General features: G+C 38.4%; 2 protein-coding genes across 3 annotated transcripts in view; one reads left to right on the top strand and one right to left on the bottom strand.

The window, feature by feature from the left end:
* The window catches only part of SYNE2 (spectrin repeat containing nuclear envelope protein 2), a 281,501-nt gene that overhangs the window by 145,479 nt on the left and 114,591 nt on the right, over positions 1–21,431 (top strand). For both annotated transcript variants that reach the window (XM_065871886.1, XM_065871885.1), the window contains exons 53-60: positions 1,733–1,888; positions 4,251–4,391; positions 6,452–6,634; positions 7,394–7,531; positions 13,944–14,129; positions 15,784–15,906; positions 17,159–17,341; positions 19,663–19,794. In XM_065871886.1, the coding sequence (XP_065727958.1) occupies positions 1,733–1,888; positions 4,251–4,391; positions 6,452–6,634; positions 7,394–7,531; positions 13,944–14,129; positions 15,784–15,906; positions 17,159–17,341; positions 19,663–19,794 (1,242 nt within the window). The remainder of the gene's footprint in view (positions 1–1,732; positions 1,889–4,250; positions 4,392–6,451; positions 6,635–7,393; positions 7,532–13,943; positions 14,130–15,783; positions 15,907–17,158; positions 17,342–19,662; positions 19,795–21,431) is intronic.
* ESR2 (estrogen receptor 2) overlaps positions 10,596–21,431 on the bottom strand; it is a 188,442-nt gene continuing 177,606 nt past the window's right edge. The window contains exon 9 of the mRNA XM_065871889.1: positions 10,596–10,729. Coding sequence (XP_065727961.1) covers positions 10,596–10,729 — 134 coding nt within the window. The remainder of the gene's footprint in view (positions 10,730–21,431) is intronic.

Here is a 21,431-nt window from a genome sequence, read left to right as displayed (position 1 = left end):
CTCCCACGACCCCATCCTCAGGTTTATAAATTTGCTAGAATGGCTCAGAAAACTAGAAAGGCACTTTACTTACTATTACTGGTTTATTATAAAGGATACAACTCAGAAACAGCCAAGTGGAAGACATGTATGGGGGAAGGATGTGGAGCTTCCATGCTCTCTCTCGGTGCGCCACTCTCCCTTGATGGACCTTGACGTGTCCATCAATCCAGAGCTCTCCAAACCTTGTTTAAGGGTTTTTATGGAGGTTCCATTAATAGGCGTGATTGATTAAGTCATTGACAGTTGGTGATTAACTCAACCTCCAGCCCTTCTCCCTTCTGGAGGTCTGGAAGTGGGGTTGAAAGTTCTAGCCCTCTAATCACACAGTTGGTTCCTCTGGCACCAGCCCCAATCCTGAAGCTGTCACCCCCCAGCCCCACCACCAAGAATCTTCTCATTACTATAAACTCAGGTATGGTTGGAAAAGACTTGTTATAAATAATAAAAGACACTCCTTTCACCCCTATGCAGGAAATTCCAAGGGCTTTAGAAGCTGTGCCAGGAACCGGGATGAAGGCTAAATGTATTTATTATATCACACTATCTGTGCATAGGCTAGGGGTCATTTTCCAAACAATCTCTTCTCATTCCACTAGGTGGTAACAGGCAAAACTGACGTTTGGCAGTTTGTTCAAAAGTTGCATGCTGTTATTCACCAGAGCTTTTGGTGTCAATGTTGCAAAAGGAAACTTACTCTCCCTCACAGAGGCAGTCTTCCTGGGGAAGCCATCTAAGTGTAGCTCTGAATGAAGACCTGTACTCAGGGCTAAGTCTAGATAAAGGAGGAGCACTCTGTACCTCAAACCCTACCTTTCTCTGAATGGCACTATTCTTTAACTTTTCCTCTAGACTTGTTCTCTGCTGAGGGCTAAGAAAAGGAAAGCAGTGACACATCGGGGAGTCATTCAAAATTGTAATCATTCTTCAGTGTGGTGACTCAATCCATTAACACAGATAATGCTACTCAACAGCTACTGTAAAAACAAAAGAAAACCCAAAAAGCCACAGTAAAGTCAAGAAGTATTTTTCCACTTGATCTTTGGGAAACTTTCCCAAACAAATGAGTTTCTCCTTTATAATTAGTGCAGGAGTACGTAGATCAGATTCTGTTTCTAGGCCACGACCAATAGACTATTTGTTCAGGTTTCTTTTATCTCCTAAAACCCCACATTCTTTGCAAGGAACTGGAACCCTCCCTTTTGAAAGAAGTTGAGCTGTGCTGGGCTGTCTAATTACATGAAAGCAGACACTTCTGCTTCAAGCACAGGGCTTTTAGTGGCCTTGAATCATTGTGATGATAATGTAGGAAGAAGCAGAAATGGCAACAAGTTAATAATAAAATAAAACTTCTTTGAAACTTTTTGCTGCTTGCAGCTTTTTAGATGGAGACTGCTACTGAGATATAACTAAATCCTAGAGGTACTTTAGAAGCAGGAGATGTTGTAATGTCTTTTCAGGACAATGGTTTGACACTATGGAGAGATATCAAGTTTAATTCTTACAAATTAGAAAGCATCATCTGACCAAACTGAGTATCTCTCATGCTTAATCAGCTTGTATCAATAGTGAGGTTTTGTCATGCAAAGTTTGCTCATTTAAATCATAAAGATGTGCTGGAAAGCTGCTTTCATTTTTAGAGTTAAACTTTTTCTCTGTCCTGTGAGCATTTGAAACTCTCTTGATTTTTTAGGAGCTTCAAAGCATTCTTAAGAAAGGGAAGCTAACTTTTGAGAATATTATGGAAAAACTGCGAATCAAGTATTCTGAAATGTACACCATAGTCCCTGCAGAGATTGAATCCCAGGTGGAAGAATGCAGAAAAGCTTTAGAAGACGTAGATGAGAAGGTAATAATAATGTTTGTATTCGTATTATTATTTATGGAGGTGAATGAATATAAAGAACAACCTATCATTTAAGATCACATTTTCATTTGCCCTGATTTCAGCTATGTCTGTTTTTATAGAGTTTAGTTGAGTGATAATTTTGTGTATTGATACTGAGACGGAGTTGCTCTAAGTAAGTGACACAGGTAACAGAATTAGTCTATTAATTTTTAGTTGTGAAGATGCTTAGTTTTTCTTCTCTTGCATTTAAAAATAGAGTTATATATTGGCTTTTACTTGACTTTTTTTTTCCTCCGGAAAATCACTTTAAAATTTTGGTCATGAATAATACTTTGCTTTTAACATTTTGAGATTGCAACCAAGAACAATAAGAACACACATTTCATAACTTACTAGGAGTAGCACTTAACACACGGTGTCTTTCTAATAATGATGGTAACATAATTCTCACAAAGCATACCCAGGCAAATCTTTATACCTGAAAGTCCAGGTTGGAAGAAAGGATGGGAAATGGTTCATAGTACTTGGAGACATAGGAGTTTAGCAAGACTATTTTATTGCGTTATTTAAAGGCTGCCCAAATCCAACAGAACAAAATTCTGTTTGGTCCAGAAGAATACAGAAGGATTTTTGTATTGCTTTTTGAAGCCTAAAATACCTATAATTTAGTAAATAAAACATATTAGTTGAACACAAAAAATCAGGTTCAAACTTGCGACAAATTTCTTTGGGAAATCTAACCCATGTAAAAAACATGTAAACTCCTAATATATATTATAACAAATCTTGTTGATTTGACATACCAGATAATCTATTATGAGGAACTTCCTCAAGAATCATGCACTATTGATTTTGTTTTAAGAGAATACTAAATGTTTTGAGAGAAACTCAATTGGTTCTCCTGACTACTTCATGTGAAAATCCCTAACAAAGTGAGTTAATAATCAAAATCTACCTTTTAAATTTAGGGTTGAAAATTTCAACAGTAACTTTGATACCTGTGTATATTTGTAACCAATAAAAACTTACTTTTATTGCGTGATGTGACTGTAGGATCCAGGCAACAGACACAATACCATTCTGTGCAATTCTGTTGGCTGCATACTTTACCTAAATCATGATCTCTCCTAATATACAAAAATGATAGGCATTTCTGCCAGAAGAGTAACTGCCCAAAATATCAGAAAGCTTCATTTTGTGATAATTTGTTATGTAGCAATAAAAAGCTAATACAGTGATTAAAAATAATAATAATACAGGATTAGTTTTTTTCTAAAAAAATGTTGACTGTGGTATGGTCTGTGGAATAAAAACATTATATAAAAGTATAAACAACCTGATGCTGTGAAAAGAGCCTGGGGGCCTTGGCGTCTGGTGGCTCGGGCTTCTTGGGGTGAATTCACCCACTACCTTGATGTATGACTTTAAGCAAGTCATACATGATGACTTTAGCCTGTGTTTCAATTTCTGTATCTGTAAAGTATCTGCATTGGAAGGTTTAGTCTCAATGGTTGTACAGATATAGTGGTTTTAAAAAGGTTAATTAAAAGGAGAATACAAAAGCATTAAGTATTTTTTGGTTATTCAGTGGCTGTTTGGAGAAAACCTTATCAACATAGCTTAAAAAAATAAGAACATGAGCTAATCAGGCATTTGAAAAATCATACATTCAGAATTCATTTATTGTCTTTCCTAGTACAAGTTAATTTCTTTGGAAAATCATTCTGATAAAAAAATTATACTGTTCAGCAGCTAGATTTCTAATTGCTGGGAAAACATACACTAGAAACATTCACACAGAGAAAAACTAAGATTTTCTGCTGCAAGAAATAGCCAGTTTTAGAAGGTTATTTCACCTAAGTGAATATTAAGATGGGAATTACATCTTTTACGTCAAATTGAGAATGTTTGTTTTTATTGAAAACAAATCTGTGCAGAGGATTCTCTCATAAAACATAGGAACTGTATAATAAATAATTTTTCTCCCAGGAATTTTTTAATATCATTTGCTCCCTTGGGGTATGTTTCAGACAGTCTCCTCAGTAGTTTTGCCCAACACAGCACATATCTGTAGTACATACTGTGGATTACATTGAACAGATTTCAGTTGGTCAGTTTTCTTTTCTTTTTTTTTTTTCCCGGTTGGATTTGAACGGTCAGGTCAGCACAGCTGCCTTTTCCTAGTCTACTAATCTACCCTCTCGTTAACGCATTAGTCAGTATGGTTTGGAATTTCCCCCCTAGCCCTTAAAAGATTTGTACGAGTAAAATCTCAAAACACTGTGACTACCCCTTTTATCATTTGAACCTCTGAATAGAGTGCGGAAAACATCTCCATTGTGTCATTCTTCCTTTGAAACAGATCAGCAATGAAGTCTTGAAAAGCTCACCATCATATTCAATGAGTAGAAAAATAGACGAAATTAACAACGGGCTTCGGAATGTCGAAAAGATGTTGCAGCAGAAGAGCAAAAATATTGAGAAAGCTCAAGAAATTCAAAAGGTAACATTCTCCCTTAACTTCCTTCAGCATTTGGTATATTCCCTGTCATCAGTCATCACAGGGATCCTAACCCTGATTTACCGGGCCCTCCTCACTGAGTGTGTCACCTGCAGAGGCTTGGTGGAGAAGGTTGCATTTAAGAATTGTTCTCAGTTTTTCCATGGTGGGAATATGCCCAAACTCCTGAGAGCCTATGATTGGGAACCAGCCTTTTCACTAGGGAAGGATCTTGTCTTGGGAAGACTGATATATAAAAACATTTCAGTAAGATATAAATGGTATTAACAGCTTTTTTTAGACTGCCGGGGGAAACAGAGGAAAGTAGAAATTCCAAATTTATTTCACTTGTAAAATGTCTTAGGTAGAACTGTACATAAACATAATATTCTACCTCTTAACTTCCAAGTAAACTCCTGCATGTAGAAAACATTCTACTTTATATTTTAAGGAAATATTCTAATATGAATGGAGACTTTTAAAAATAGGGCTAAGAGAATAGATCTTAAAAGTTCTCATCACAGGGAAAAAAAATTTTGTAACTATGTATGGTGAAGGATTTTTAACTAGACTTATTGTGGTGATCACTTTATGGTAGAAACAAATATTGAACAATTGTGGGACTTCCCTGGTGGTGCAGTGGTTAAGAATCCGCCTGCCAATGCAGGGGCCATGGGTTCGAGCCCTGGTCCGGAAAGATCCCACATGCCGCGGAGCAACTAAACCCATGAGCCACAACTACTGAGCTTGCGCTCTAGAGCCCGCGAGCCACAACTATTGAATACACACGCCACAACTACTGAAGCCCGCGTGCCTGGAGCCCATGCTCCACAACAGGGGAAGCCACCGCAATGAGAAGCCCACGCACCACAAGGAATAGTGGCCCCCACTCACTGCAACTAGAGAGAGCCTGTGCGCAGCAACGAAGACCCAACACAGCCAAAAATAAATAAATAAATTTATTTTAAAAAAAAAAAGAACAATTGTGTTGTACACCTGAAACTAATAAAATGTTATATGTCAGTTACACTGCAATTTTTAAAGAAGTTACCCTCAGAGAAGTCTCGCTTATCACCCCCTTTCCCTCTGTTCCCTTCCTCCCTGCAGTTAAGTCTCTCCTTTGGTTTCTAATTTAACTTGACTGTGTTTCTTTTGGTAAAAATAAGCAAATAATTCTAAACATTAAAAGAAATAACTGTACCTATTGTATGTGTCCTTCTTTCATTGAGAAGACATTAGACTGTGTATACTCTCTTAAAATAAGGTGAACAAGATTTGCTCACAAACAATCATACCTGCCTTTGACTTTGCAGCCCCCTCTAAACCAAACAAATGTGATGTCAAAGGATTAGAAAGATTAAACTAAATTGAAAAATAAAAATAGATCAGACTATGGCTCACCATTGGACAAAATCTTGGGCTCTCAATAAGCACTTTAACTAGTCAGATTTTCCCATTTCTAGAAATTATGTTCTTACACAGATATTAAGTAATAATTGAATGTTGCCTTTGAGATTTCCTCTGCCCAGACAAGTGCAGGTTTGAATCCAGCCTATTGGTTTCTTGAACTAAAAGCAGTTGCTACTAATACATGTGGCTAGAATTTTCTGCCAGTGTATTAGTCTGAGTCAGAGCAGACATTTTCTTTTTATCAGTTTTATTTTTGCAATTAATAAAAATTGTCTTCTAGATTAAGTAGATATATATACTGGTCTAAATAGGTTAGGTATTTACCCAAGCCCTTTTAAATGTAATGTTACCTCATCACTCTTGAAAGATTAGGATTTCGTTGACCTTGTTTGGTGTCATTCATCTCTGGAAATGTCCAGGACTTTCTGCCCCCTTACAAGCTAATTTGTACTGAAATGAATACAGTAAGAGTTAAGAGACCTCAGAAAAAGTGTTTTTCAGTTCAGGTGGTTTCTGGGCATAATTGAAAAACATTGCCTGGGATGTTGTCTCTGTCATGTTGTTTTGGTAGCATTTACAAGTACAGATACTGTGTGAAAACTTAGAACTCAACACATCTTCAATCCAAATGGACTTACCCTTTTCTTCCCCAGACAATGTGGGATGAGCTGGATCTCTGGCACTCCAAGCTAAATGAGCTGGATTCTGAAGTTCAGGACATTGTTGAACAGGACCCAGGACAAGCTCAAGAATGGATGGATAACTTGATGATTCCTTTCCAGCAGTATCAGCAAGTATCACAGAGGGCAGAATATAGAACCTCACAGTTAAACAAGGTATGGCTGTAACACGCGATAGCTACACGGAGCTTGTGGTAGTAGTGAGATGGGTTTAAAACAAAACAAAAAGACATTATTCAGAGGCAGCCAGTTTCCCTTGAATTGCCAGTTTTAGGACCTGAAGCTAGAGCTACACCATAGGTTTGAGCAGGTATCGAGGGGACTGCTGGCACAGGCAGAAGCAAGAATCCCATAGTCAGACCACAGTAGGAGTCTGGGTAAGAATTGGGCTTCTCAACAGGTAAGGGAATTTCAGGCAGGCAACCTCAAGAGTCCCAGGAGGGAGCCAGAGAAAGAACCTCATTTGGGAACAAAACACCCCTGCCCTCCCTTCCAAGTAGGGGTCACGGTGGGTGAGCTGTGCATGTGATCTAGCAGCAGTAAGGCAGGAGCCTACTCTCAGAGGGACTGGTATATATAGGACAAGGCCCGGTACAGGAGGACCAAATGTAAGTCCAGTTTTCAAAGTGGGACATAAAACGGGAACCAGACTAGTTGCAAAGCTAACTTGGAACCCTTGCTGAGGCCCATAGCGTTGGGGTAGAACTCCTTAAATCCTTCCCACCTGTGGTCAGGATTCGTTTTACAGGTTGAAGGATCAAAACCTGGAGGGGGTGGGCAAGTGGCCCAGCTGTGGGGTGTGGAGCCCTGCGAGGCCTGACACCACTGACTAACAGCAACCAGTTCTTCATTTAAGAATCATTCCACTGAAAGAGGAGCCATCAGACTGAGTTTGGTACTGCCTGTCTTTCACAGGCCACAATTAAGCTGGAGGAGTATCAAGATCTTTTGAAGAGTACTGAGGCTTGGATAGAAAATACCAGTCGTTTGCTGGCCGATCCTGCAGACTATGACTCTTCAAAGACGCTGAGTCACCACGCTAGTAACCTTCAGGTGAGTGTTCTTTCAGTGTTTCCTGGGTGTCGTAGAATCTACATAATGATTAGTGGCTTAGCTGATGGTCGGGATGCTTTTTCTCCCCTTCTTTCCTGAAAAAACAGCCTTATCTTCAAGCATGCCAAATGGCAGAAGGAAGCTTGGAAGAGTGGCAGGCTCTAAATAGGGATTTTGGAGACCAGGATCTAGTTCTTTCTGTCCTGATAACTAATTCTTGACTTTCAGGATAATTTACTGTGTCCTCCATGGGCCACAGTTTCCCCGATCTCTGAAGTAAGAATGTTGCACTGAATGGTGGTGATGGTTTTGGTTGTAGAATTCCAAGATGGTTCCCAATAGTCCTGTTCCCGGGTGTACACGACCTATATAATCCCCTTCCCTTGAGTGTGGGCAGGAATATGAGTACGTGATGAGATAGTCACTCCATTGATTAGGTTACATCGTATAGCTAAGGATATGGGATAGTCACTCCCATGAATACATGACTGATCATGGATGTATAATTATAAGACTCCCTGGTAGCAGACTAGAGTGAGATTCTCCTGCTGGATTGAATAAGTAAGCTGCCATACTATGAGAGGGCCATGGAGCCAAGACCCTAGGGTGGCCTCCAAAAGCTGAGAGACCCACAGTCAACAGCCCGCAAGAAAACTGGGATCTCAGTCCTACAACTAAATTCTACCAACAACCAGAATGAACTTGGAAGAAAAATCCACGCTCCAGATGGCACCTTGATTGCAGCCTTGTGACATCCTGAGCTGAGGACCCACCTAAGCCATGCCTGGACTCCTGAGCCATGGAAGCTATGAGATAATACGTTTGTTTTATTTTAAGCTGCTAAGTTTGTGGTAATTAGTTACACAGCATTAGAAAACTAATCTGTCGTTCCTTCCAGTTCTAGCATGCCATGATTCCAAATTTCCTGTCCTTCCTGTTGCTCCACAGGTGCCCTGTGTCACCATGCTAACCTATAAAGGCAAAACAAATGAAAGGCTTTTCCTACTCAGGGCCGTGACTACAAGAGATCTTCCGGATGCCGAATGTTGGCTTAAATTTTATTGTGAAGGCATATTTCCCTTCTCTCATACTATTCAGCCATGAGAAAGAATCTCTTAGGAAAAGGTTTATTGTATAACAATTTTATTTATTTATTCATTTGCTTATTTATTTATTTTGGGGGCTGCGTTGGGTCTTTGTTGCTGCTTGCAGGCTTTCTCCAGTTGCAGCAAGATGGAGCTACTCTTGGTTGCGGTGTGTGGGCTTCTCATTGTGGTGGCTTCTCTTGTTGCGGAGCACAGGCTCTAGGCACTCAGGCTTCAGTAGTTGTAGCACGCGGGCCCTAGAGTGCACAGGCTTCAGTAATTGTGGCTCGTGGGCTCAGTAGTTGTGGCACATGGGCTTAGTTGCTCCGCGGCATATGAGATCTTCCCCGACCAGGGATCGAACCCCCGTCCCCTGCATTGGCAGGCAGATTCTTAACCACTGCACCACCAGGGAAATCCCCTATAACAATTTTTAGAGTAATCAGACCTCAAAACTGATCCAACTCTTTTTTTTTATATCTTTAAAGTAGCACAATGTGTCCCTAAGTAACAACTGACTTCATACCTCCCCTGTGAGACTTCTTGGCACAGTTTTTTCCTGTGGTAACAGTTGTAAAGATACTGCATTTTCACCTACTTGTTTCTTTTCTTCCCCTTGCCTGTGACTTCTGCCCCCACCTCTTGGGTTGACTTTCCACATCCCCAAAGCATGTCATCTTTTTATTTTAAATGACCTGTATCTTTCATCATTTTCAAGAAGTTTGCAGACAGAAGAGAGGAATGATGCTTTTTTCCCCCTCAAATGCTTATTAGGAGTTTTTAAAAAACTGTACAAGAATGAACATATGCAAAAACAGCTGAAGTTTTACTGCCTTCTTCTGACACAAATGTAAAAGTGTAAAAGTATCTCTCAAACTGTTCAGGACACCCTCCTTTGCTGACCTTTGTTTACATGGGACTGAGTAGAACTTAGGTTATTAGCTGGAGGAAGTAGGGACCAGGGGATATGCAGGCTGATGTCCACAGAATGTATTCTAATAAATCTTCCAAGGGGAAATAAGTCATAAATAACTAGTCCCATGTGAATACCCCACTTTGTCCCTATTTTGAAAATACTTGTCCTACTTTAGGGCACCCTTTACCATTTTTCTAACATTACCTGGTATTGATTTTTAAAATGACTTAAAGAAGTATCAAAACTCTCAACTAAGGTTTAAAAGTCTGTTTTAATCGCACTATAACCTTCCACCTCGATTGCATTTGTTAAATTAGGTTTTCGTAACCTAAAGCTGATTCCATGAAGTCTACTGTTGTAACGAAGACTCACTGAAACAGAAATTGTCATTGTAGAAAATAGGAAAACAACTTGTTCTTTAAATCAACTTCATTAAGGTATAATTTACAGATAGTATAAAACACCTAAGTGTACAGCTAGGTAAGTTTTGATAAGGGTATCCAGTTGTGTAACCACTACCACCATCAATACATAAAGACCATTTCCATCACCCCAAAAAGTTTCTTTGTGCTCCTTTGCAGTCAGTATCCTTTTACCTATGCTCAGCCCTATGTAATCACTCATTGGTTTCTATTCCTATAGTTTTGTCTTCTCTACATTATCCAATGAATAGAATCATACAGTCTTTTGGGCCTGACTTCTTTTACTTAACTTAATGTTTTCGAGACTCATTCAGGTTGTTACATTTATAGGTAGTTTATCCTTTTGACTGCTAAATAGTATTCCATTTGTGGAAATATGCAATATGTTTATTCCTTCACCAGTTAATAGACATTTGGGTTATTTCAAGTTTGGGGCTATGTATTCTATATCTATTGCGTTGTAACACATCACTCCTGAAGTTAACAGCTTAAAACAAGAATTATGGAATCCAGGCATGGTTTACCTGAGTGGTTCTGGCTCAAGGTCTCTCATGAGAATGCAGTCAAGGTGTCAGCCAAGGCTGTGGTCTCATCTGGAGGCTTAGTTTGGGTGAAGGAAGAGACAGGATGCACTTCCAGGCTCATTCACGTGGCTGTTGGCAGGCTTCAGAAGATCCACTTCCATTCACAGATGTGAGGGCCTCTCCACAAGACTGCCTTATGGCATGGCAGCTGGCTCCCTTCACCATGAACAATCTAAAAAAGAGTGAGAGAGCTCCCAAGACAGAAGCGGTCTTTTTTTTTTTGCGGTATGCAGGCCTCTCACTGTTGTGGTCTCTCCCGCTGCGGAGCACAGGCTCTGGACGTGAAGGCTCAATGGCCATGGCTCACGGGCCCAGCCGCTCCGCAGCATGTGGCATCTTCCCAGACCGGGGCACAAACCCGCGTCCCCTGCATCGGCAGGCGGATTCTCAACCACTGCGCCAACCAGGAAAGCCCCAGAAACGGTCTTTTATAATCTAATCTTGGAAGTGACATCTCATCATTTCTGCCATATCTTATTAGAAGTAAATCAGTAAGCTCAGCCTGCATTCAAGAGAACTAATTGTAAGGACATGAGTACCAGGAGGTGGGGATTATTGGGGGCCATTTTAGGAGCTGCAACAGCTATTACGAGCAAAGCCGCTGTGAACACTCATATACAAATCTTTGTGTGGACATAGGTTTTCAGGTCATTTCATTTGATGAATACCTAGGAATAGATTGCTGGCTCTTACGGTATTTAACTAAGAAACTGCTAAATTATTTTCCTAAATGGCTTTACCATTTTTCATTCCCACTGGAGTTCTAATGACTCCATATTCTTGTCAGCACTCGATAGTATCTGTCTTTTAAATTTTAGCTACTCTAGTGACAAGTAGTGGTATCTCACTGTGGTTTAAATGGCATTTCTCTAATGACTAATGATTTTTTTATTTGAGCATTTATTCATATGTTTATTTATCACTTGTACGCTTCATTTGTGAAATGTCGGTTCAGTTATTTGGGGGTTTTTTGCCTTTTTTTTTTTTTTTTTTTGGTACACGGGCCTCTCCCTGCTGTGGCCTCTCCCGTTGCGGAGCACAGGCTCCAGATGCGCAGGCTCAGCGGCCATAGCTCACGGGCCCAGCCGGTCCTCAGCATGTGGGATCTTCCTGGACCGGGCCACGAACCCATGTCCCCTGCATCGGCAGGCGGACTCTCAACCACTGAGCCACCAGGGAAGCCCGCCTATTTTTTAATTGGGTTATTTGTCTTTTTATTATTGAATTGTAAACATTATTTATATAATATTCTAAAATCCTTTGTCACATATGTGATTTACAAATATTTTCTCCTAGTTTGTGGCTTGTCTTTTCATTCTCTTAATATTGTCTTTCAAAGGGCAAATGTTATTAATTTGAGGAGGCCTAATTTATCAATATTTTTCTTTTATAAATTATTCTTTTGTGTTGTATCTAAGAAATCTTTATCTAACCCAGGGTCACAAGGATTTCCTCTTCTAGAAATTTTATAGTTTTAACTCTTACTTGTAGGTCTGTAATCCATGGACTTACATATACTACCAAATGTAAAATAGATAGCTAGTGGGAAACAGCCGCATAGCACAGGGAGATCAGCTCAGTGCTTTGTGACCACCTAGAGGGATGGGGTAGGGAGACGCAAGAGGGAGGAGATATGGGGATATATGTATATGTATAGCTGATTCACTTTGTTATAAAGCAGAAACTAACACACCATTGTAAAGCTATTATACTCCAATAAAGATGTTAAAAAACTAAATAAAGTTAATTTTTTGTATATGATGTGAAGCAAGAATCAAGGTTCATTTTTTTTCTATGGGATTATCCATGTTTTGAAAAGACTCACTATTGAATTACTTTGGTGCTTTGTTAAAATCAATTGACCTCTCATATATATGGGTCTGTTTCTGGACTGTCTCTTCTGTTCTGTTGATCTATGTGTCTATTCTTTTACCAATATGACACAGTCTTAATTGCTACAGCTTTATAGTAAATCTTGAAATCAGGTAGTATAAATTCTACAACTTAGTCTTTTGTTCTTTTTCAAATTTCTTTTGGCTAATCTGGATCTTTTGCATTTCCATATAAATTTTAGAATCATCTTGTCAATATCTATGCAGAGGTCTGTTTGAATTTTGGGAGGGCATTAAATCCAGATCACTTTGGCAAGACTTTACCTCTTAACCATATTGGCTGTTCCCATCCAGGAACAGGATGTATCTCTCTATTTTGGTCCTGTTTAATTTCTCTTTAATGTAAATTGTTAAATTTATTCCTGAGCGTTTTATGGTTTTTTGATGCTATTGTAAATAGTATTATTGGGAAAAGCATTGGTTTTAAGTTTTGTTTTCCTTTCACGTTTTCTCCTGCTAGGATTTGGAATAAGGTCAATATGAAATTCTGAATAACCTGATTAATTTTGGGGACTCGTGACTAGAAGTCTGGTTGCATAAGTAAATGTTCTTTTTCATAACAGTTATTTTTTATGGGATTACCTGAAGACTACATTAGCAGGTTGAATACTTCCAATAGGTGGCTGAGATATTTTGAAATCTTAAGTTTGAAAGTTAATAATTATAATCATTAAAGGAACAAAAGAAAAATTCTAAGGAAGAATGTCTAAGGAATTCTAAAAATGGATGTTTTCCACTTATATTTGGTTTTATCAGATAGAGCTCTTTTGGTATCAAGTTATTCAAGTCAACTCAAGCTATAGGGGTGTTTCATGGAAGTCAGTGGCTCCAGATGGTAAGGCCAAGGAGGACGCTGGCACCAGGACTGCCTCTTCGTTTCCCATCCCCACCTCAGTTATCTATTTCTGTCAAACTCATTTCCCAAAATTACAAGTCCAACCAATTGGATGGCTTTTTTTTTTAACATCTTTATTGGAGTATAATTGTTTTACAATAGTGTGCTAGTTTCTGCTTTATAACAAAGTGAATCAGCAATACGTATATGAATGGCTTTCTTGACCCTAATTCCAAATTATAGAGGGATGAACTTATAGGTCAAGCGTTTCTGATTCTGTTGACGATGGCTGGAGGAGCAGGGCTACTTGGTATAAAATAGCTGCTGCAAGCCCACCAAAATGGGGTAGACATTCTATAGTCATATACTGCCCTTGACAAGAGAGAATGTTCAATGTTCAATTATGAAATTGGGAATGAACAGGAGTATGAAATGTTGAGACAAATTCAAATTTTCTTTAATTTTTTAAATTAAGGTATAATTCACATACAACATTTATTAGTTTCAGGTGTACAACAGAATGATTCAATATTTGTATGTATTGGAAAATGATCACCCACATTAAGTCTAGTTACCGTCCGTCACCATACATAGTTATAGAGTTCTCTCTGATATAATTTCAATCAACTTTTTCCAGTATCTTGATGTTTTTCTTTTTTCATGTTTCCCATTATCTAGATGGCTTTGGAAGATTCAGAACAGAAGCACAATCTTTTGCATTCAATTTTCATGGATCTAGAAGACTTGTCAATAATTTTTGAAACAGATACTTTAGCACAGCCTATACAAGAGTTAAGTCATCAAATAGTAGCTTTACGACAAAAAATCATAGAAAGCCTTCCACAGATTCAACGAATGGCTGATGTAAGTTAGCACTATAATAATGTGACTTCTTATTTTAAATTTATTTCATTTAGTAAATTAGAGTTATACTACTAATCAGTTCTATGAAGACACATTGATCTGGTACATTTTTCATTTATGTTATTTCTTGAATTACATTTTACTTTATACCCTATAGTGCAACTACAACAAAAAATCATATCCCCATTCTCAGTCCAGAAGTGGTCTATTTTTTTTTTTTTTTTTTGCTGTAAGCGGGCCTCTCACTGTTGTGGCCTCTCCCATTGCGGAGCACAGGCTCCGGACGCGCAGGCTCAGCGGCCATGGCTCACGGGCCCAGCCGCTCCGCCGCATGCAGGATCTTCCCGGACTGGGGCACGAACCCGTGTCCCCTGCATCGGCAGGTGGACTCTCAACCACTGCGTCACCAGGGAAGCCCCAGCCACTGGATTTTTAAATAATTTTATTTATTTTGGCTCGAAACATGTGAGGCATTTATTTAAGGATGGAGTCACACAGCAAAGGCAGATGCAGTTAGTCTTAATAATTTACCTTTTATTTCTCAGTTACTTTCCCTGCACCACACTTATGTAACTTCAGAGAATCATACTTATTAAATATTCTTGGTTATTGAAGCTTATTCCAAAATTGTTAAATGCTTCTACAACTTTTCATGGAAATTACCATAAAATACATTGTATATATTTATGTATTTTCTTAAACGTATGGTATAGAAAATAATTTCAATATAACTGAATGTTTCATATTATGAAGGTAAATTACTATAATCACTGCTTTATTTGCTTATATGAAGTTATGTTTGTCCTACACTGAATGGCTCCAAGTTGTGATAATTTGAAATCCTTTGATGATTTCTATGTAGTTTTTCCTATTCCCTGCATTATTTTTGCTTCAGTTTATCTCCATAAAGCTCTAAAGGTCTGAAGGCCCTCTTACAGTGTGAGTGGACTTCAATATGTAGGTTTTATAGCACATATTCATAAATATGTAGGTTTGAGAGCACAAATTACAGCATTTTCACTTTAAGTTTCTTGACCACTTTCTAGAAGTTGACACTGATGGGAGAATAGCCACTGGATAAATGATCTGTTGTTCATATTAATCTGAGTAGGTTATAAGGTAATTTAGTGACTCTCCACACGGCAAAAGTTTGTTAGGGAATTGGCACCAAAATCTGTCGATTTTCCAGCTCCTTGTGTGTTTGTTTCTCAAGGGTGACTTTACTGTTTTACTTAAAGTAGTGAGAATTTTTTCAGCGTTGACCCACTTGTATTCAAGTGTTTAAAGACATTCCAAAGATAAATCTAAAGAGTTTATAGATATTTGAGAATTTACTTAGAATTTGTTCAGATGCATACTACTTTTGTTCTCATAGCATAAATAATTGAAAATTGGCCCCATGAGGATCTTTTAACTCAGTAAGTATAAGCAATGCTTTGTATTGTGGTATGCTATTACTAACAGAACAACATTTTTATTGAAAACAGTCCACCTTATCTGTATAGCACTTGGTTAGTTCTGAAGTGATATAAGTGGCAAACATATTTTGGTTAAATATGAGAATTGAGTAAATGGCAGTAAATTGTGTTTTAGAAAGATTATTAACATATAACATATACTGCATGAGTGTGTGTTTTTGTTTCTGAAATTCTAGGATGTGGTTGCCATTGAAACGGAAGTAAAATCAATGGAGAAAAGAGTTTCAAAAATCAAAGCCATCCTGCTATCAAAAGAAATATTTGATTTTTCACCTGAAGAGCATCTTAAGCATGGGGAGGTAAGCATGGCTCATTATTAAAAATATTTTCTCTTAATACTTACTATGCCTATTTTAAAATGTGTAATAATATGATGTGATAAAAAGTGTTTAATCTTGCTAAAGTAAGAGCAAAGTAAAGTTGGGAAATAGATATGAATGACTATAAATATCATATTTTAAATCATATTTCTAGTGCTATCTATGTATCTATAATTTTCCTATAGGTTATTTTTTCATTTAATTTCTTCCTAAAACTTCAAGGTTTGGTAGTTTTTCCTTCACGTCAAACCCAGGTGTTTGTTTAATAGTCTAAGCACTTAAGCCTCTAAGTCAGAAGAACTGGGTTCCAGCCCCAACTGCCCTGCTTACTGGCTGTGTGCCTTTGAGTAATTGGTTAACATTTCTTGGATTTGCTTTCATATCTGTACATTGGTATTGTGGTGATTATGTTGGACAGTTATAATGTATATGGAGCCCCTAGCACAGGAGCTGGGACATACTAAACAGCATACAGATGTTGCTTCCCCCTCAGCCTACCAGTTAAGAGCATGGGCTTTGGGATCAGGCAGCCCTGGGTTCTAATCCTGACCCTGCCTCTTACATTGTGCCCTCACCTGGGTCTTCTAACTTCTGTGAACCCAATTTCCTTACCTGTGAAAGGGAAGTTATGATATCTACCTCCTAGGGTGGTTGTGAAGATTAAATGAAATAATACATATGAAGTACTTAGTAAAGTGAATACTCTCTCTTAATTTATTCATTATGTAAATCCAGATATCTATGGATCAGATGTCATTAAAACAAAATAGAAGTGCAGTTTTGGGACTTAGGAAATTTGGCAGGACAGTTCCATTCAATTCAATAAGCATTTTTTGAGGGTCTATTATGTGGGAAGCCCTGTGCTGGGTGCAGTTGCTGTGAAAGTTAATAAGAGGCAGTACCTGCCCTTCCACAGCTTACTGCCTGGTCACAACACACGAAGCACATAACAGTTCTATAGAGAGAGGCGGGGGTGGGGGTGGGGGGGGTGGGGTAAGAAAGAAGGAAAGGGTTGTCCAAAGGCATCACGTGATGCTGGGAGGGTACTCTTGCCCCAGGCATTCTTTCCTGAGACCTTATCTAACTGCCAGATCACAAGTAATATATTAGTTCTTTTCAACCTGAGCTAAGACACTGTTTTAAAACTCAAAACTATAAAGACTAAAGTTTAATTTTGAATAGATTTAGGAGTGGCCTTTTTTTTTTCACTTGTGTACCATGTTTATCTAAGGTCATACTGGAAAATATACATCCCATGAAGAAAACCATTGCTGAAATCGTGTCTTACCAAGTGGAACTGAGGTTACCCCAGACAGGAATGAAGCCTCTGCCTGTGTTTCAGCGGACAGATGAGCTTTTACAAGATATAAAACTGTTGGAAAACGTGACTCAGGAACAAAATGAGTTATTAAAGGTGAGTGGTTTTTGTGATGACAGCCAACTTATTGGATGAAAATATTCAGCAAAAGCTGGTGTTGTTTTAATGGTTGGGCGGGTCAAATTCCCATGACAAAAAGATGCTGCCTGTGTTGATTCTTTTTGGTCTCTTCCAGTATTATTATCCAGGAGGTGGCATTTGATATAAGAGTATCTTGTTACTCAAATGAGGTTAAAGTGATTTTTCTCAGCTCTTATTCTTGTTCTGGTTGAAGACATTAAAGTCTAGTTTTGTTCTATTTCATTCCATTCTTTAATTATTGAAGATCTACATGGGTAAAATGCTGTGGGAAGAGATTCAACCTGAACCGTGCATTTGCAGTCTCATGAGGCTGACAGACCCACAATAATGTCTTTATACCTCTCAGTTGCTTTCCTATTAATCATTTCAATTTATTACCAACACGATACAGGTAGGGTAGGCACTTTGCCATTTTTATTTTTACACATTAGGAGACTAGTGTCCAAAGGTCAGATGACTTTCTGAAAGACCAGAGTTAATGTATGTTGAGATTAATTTGTGTACAGATAAGAAAAGAATTTGAGTTTCTAGACCCTAGTATTATTCTTCATATCGAGGTCTCTTCCTTCTAACTGATGACATCTTCTAGCCTCTCCCTGAGAGCTTTTTAAAATTCTTTTGATTGATCTCCTGTCTCAAGGCAGGAATTATCATTAGATAGAAATTACATTTTACTTTGGTTGGTATTCCTATATCAACAACCACTCCTACAGGAAAAGAAAGTTGCTGAAAGAGCCACAGACTTTTCAGCCCTCTTGGTAGACACCCCCTCCTGCCTACTTTTCTTGATTAGGTGTGTCAGGGTAAGAGGAAAGGTTATTTTTCCTCCTTCCCATCCATCCCCTGGTTATAAGAAGAAAATTGCTATCTCTTTCTCCCTCTTAAATTTCATTCACATTTGGTGGTCACTCTGTTCTCCTAAGATTTGAGGATATTGTAATCTCTGGTTTGAGTCTTAGCTCATGTAGTCTCTCTGGCCTGGCTACTGATCAGCTGACATCATTTCCTAACACCCACAGGGAGAAAAAAGATCTGGCACTCAATGTACTATTTTTTTAATAATATAAAGAGAAGAAAAAAAAACAAAGAAAATTTGATCTGTTACTTTTAATCTTTTTGTGCTTTATTGGTCTCCTGGTCAGAAAAAGAAAATAACAGTCCTAACTATGCTTTAAAGTGACTCCTTCACAAGATGAAAGGGGGAGCAGTAGAAGAGGAAATTAGGTTTTGTGCCAAGTTAGATATCAAACTGTGCTGCTAAAATTTTCCATCTTATTGTGTTAGTGGAAATCAGATGTCATCTCAGGTATTTCAAAGCTAAGTAAGCCAGTGGTAATGAAAATCATTAGAATATGGTACATTTCATTTCTACGTTAGATAGTTGTAAGTGCTCTTATTGTGGAAAATAAGACAAATTACTTTTGGGGGGAGTAATGGGATTTAGCTCATTACTGAGGGCTGGGGAACAGGTGTGTGTAGCAAACATAGTTACTGATTTCCAGCCTGCAGCTAAAATTATAGTTAAATATTAAAGAAAATACAAGGAAGAATTCTGTGTTGGCCAGAAACTTTGTAGTTTCAAAAGGCATTTTGTTTCATTGTGAAGCATACAAGGAAATATCTAGATTTTCTTTTGAAGTCCGTTTCTTTATCTTTCATCACACTTTGATCATATCATTTAGCACACAGGTAGTAGTTCAAGCTCTACTATTCCCTTAACACTAGATTCCAGGTATTGTTCTGGTTTTGCCTTATTCTGCAAACTCGGACTGCTCTCAAACCTCAACCTCTTACCATAAAATGTATATCACAGATCCCAAGGGGTACCAGGTGAGGATGTGTCTGGACCAGGAAAACCCATCATTTCTCAAATCACATGCCCTTTCCACTCTGAATCAGGATTGTCACCTTTCTGTGTAATGAAAGCCCTGCAAGGAATATGCATTAAAATGGCGTATGTGACATATCAGTAATTTCATAAACTTAGCAACTTCATGTTAACGTGCTATAAAATGCTTCCCAGAATAAGCCCGTTAGACTGGGAATACTTAAGAACAAACGTATGTCTAATTAGACTTGAACCCAAGGTGCTCTAGCATCTAAGTGGAGCAAGAAGGTCAGGTGCCAGCATTGCAAACGTTGTTCTCTGTATTGAGGCTACCATTTCCTATTGGAATCTGTATGGTTGTGTATTGATATAATTGATTGGAGTTTGTGATGGAAATAGACATTGGAAGTAGCCCATTGATCTTCTTTTGGGGGGGGTTATTTTATAGATAGTCATAAAACAGACAAATGAATGCGATGAAGAAATAGAAAAATTGAAACAGATCTTAAATAATTATTCAGCTGAATTCTCCCATGAACATGTGTCACCAGACCGAGCTGCCAACCTGCCACAAGTACAGGTATATTTCTTTCATTCATTTTTCCAGCAGTTTATTCAACAATCACTTTCTAAGCTGTTGGGGTCTACAAGCCCTTTTTGATGATACGGTGTATTTCCTACTTCTCTCTTTCAACTGAAGGTATTTTATGTGTGTATTTACTTTTCATTCCTATTACATAAAATAGGTTATTATATAATTATCATAATGGAAGTCTCTTCAAGTGTCTTTAGCCTCAACTTGGTGCATTCTGGCTGGTAGCAAAGAAGCTGATATAACACATGGTATTTGGACAACCTGGCTTTCCAGCTAGCTTTCTGGCATAGGGGTCAGGCAGGCTGGGCTTTAGAAGTAAAGACTGAATGCTGTTGTAATAAAGAGTTCCGTATACTAAGCAGTCTCTCCATATGCCCTAATTAACAATGTCCTGTGGACCCAGTTACAATGGTTTGCATGTTAACTCTCTATTGCTATCAAGTTGATGTAGGCACGCAATTGCTATGGTGTTCAAAGCCACGTTACACCACTTTCCAGCTGTGAGATGTAGGGCAAATTTCTTAATGTCTGAAGTGAAGTACAAAGGGGTCCAAGATGACAGACAGCTATTAAGTGGTGGACTCAATAAGGCAGACTCAGGTTATTAAAGATTCAGTATTGTAAAAGTGTCAAATTTCCCTTTACATTAAAAAATTTAAGAACCCCAGGGACTTCCCTGGTGGTGCAGTGGTTAAAAATCCGCCTGCCAATGCAGGGGACACAGGTTCGATCCCTGGTCTGGGAAGATCCCACGTGCCGCGGAGCAACTAAGCCTGTGCACCACAACTATTGAGCCTGCGCTCTAGAGCCAGCAAGCCACAACTACTGAGCCCACTGCCACACTACTGAAGCCCGTGCGCCTAGAGCCCATGCTCTGCAACAAGAGAAGCCACCGCACTGAGAAGCCTGCACACGCATTGAAGAGTAGTCCCCACTCGCCACAGCTAGAGAAAGCCCACATGCAGCAACGAAGACCCAACACTACCAAAAATAAATAAATAGATTTTTTAAAAAAAATTATTAAAAAAAAAGAGCATACCATGCATGAACAATGATGAAAACAAGTTGTGAAGCAGGGAGTATGATTAATCTAATTCTGTGTTTCTGAGGTCCACAAAATAAAATTAAAAAAAAAATTAAAGGACCCCAAAGAGCTTGTGTTTATATTAAAACTCAGAAATGTAAAATGTAGTGAAAAGAGTGAGATTTTTGCAAATCTCATTAGTCTGGCTTACTAGGAGACAGCTAGATTCTCATCTTCTTCTGCATTCAATCTATTGAGGTATGTTGTTTTCTTTGAAGTGTATAAAGACAATCTAACCTCTCAAAGACACGTACATGGAAAAGAGAGAACTATTTTAATAACCCTTTTGAATAATTGTGGACATTCTTTGAAACTACGCTAAACTTTAACAAGTAGAATTACTCAGAGGTTCATTGTTAAATGGAATTTGAAGCCATGTCAGTGAACTTTTCATACTCTTACATTAAAATCCATTGGTCTGTCTTGTACTTGGAATGGATCTCCAACCATGCATGATTTTATAACATCATGTTTGATCATTTGGAAAATACTATTTGACTAGTCATGTAGATCCTCCAAATGATGACACATTTCAGTA

This window comes from Phocoena phocoena, chromosome 2 (assembly GCF_963924675.1).
Source record: "Phocoena phocoena chromosome 2, mPhoPho1.1, whole genome shotgun sequence".
In the NCBI taxonomy this organism is placed as follows: Eukaryota; Metazoa; Chordata; class Mammalia; order Artiodactyla; family Phocoenidae; genus Phocoena; species Phocoena phocoena.
This window is presented reverse-complemented; position numbering and strand designations above follow the sequence as displayed.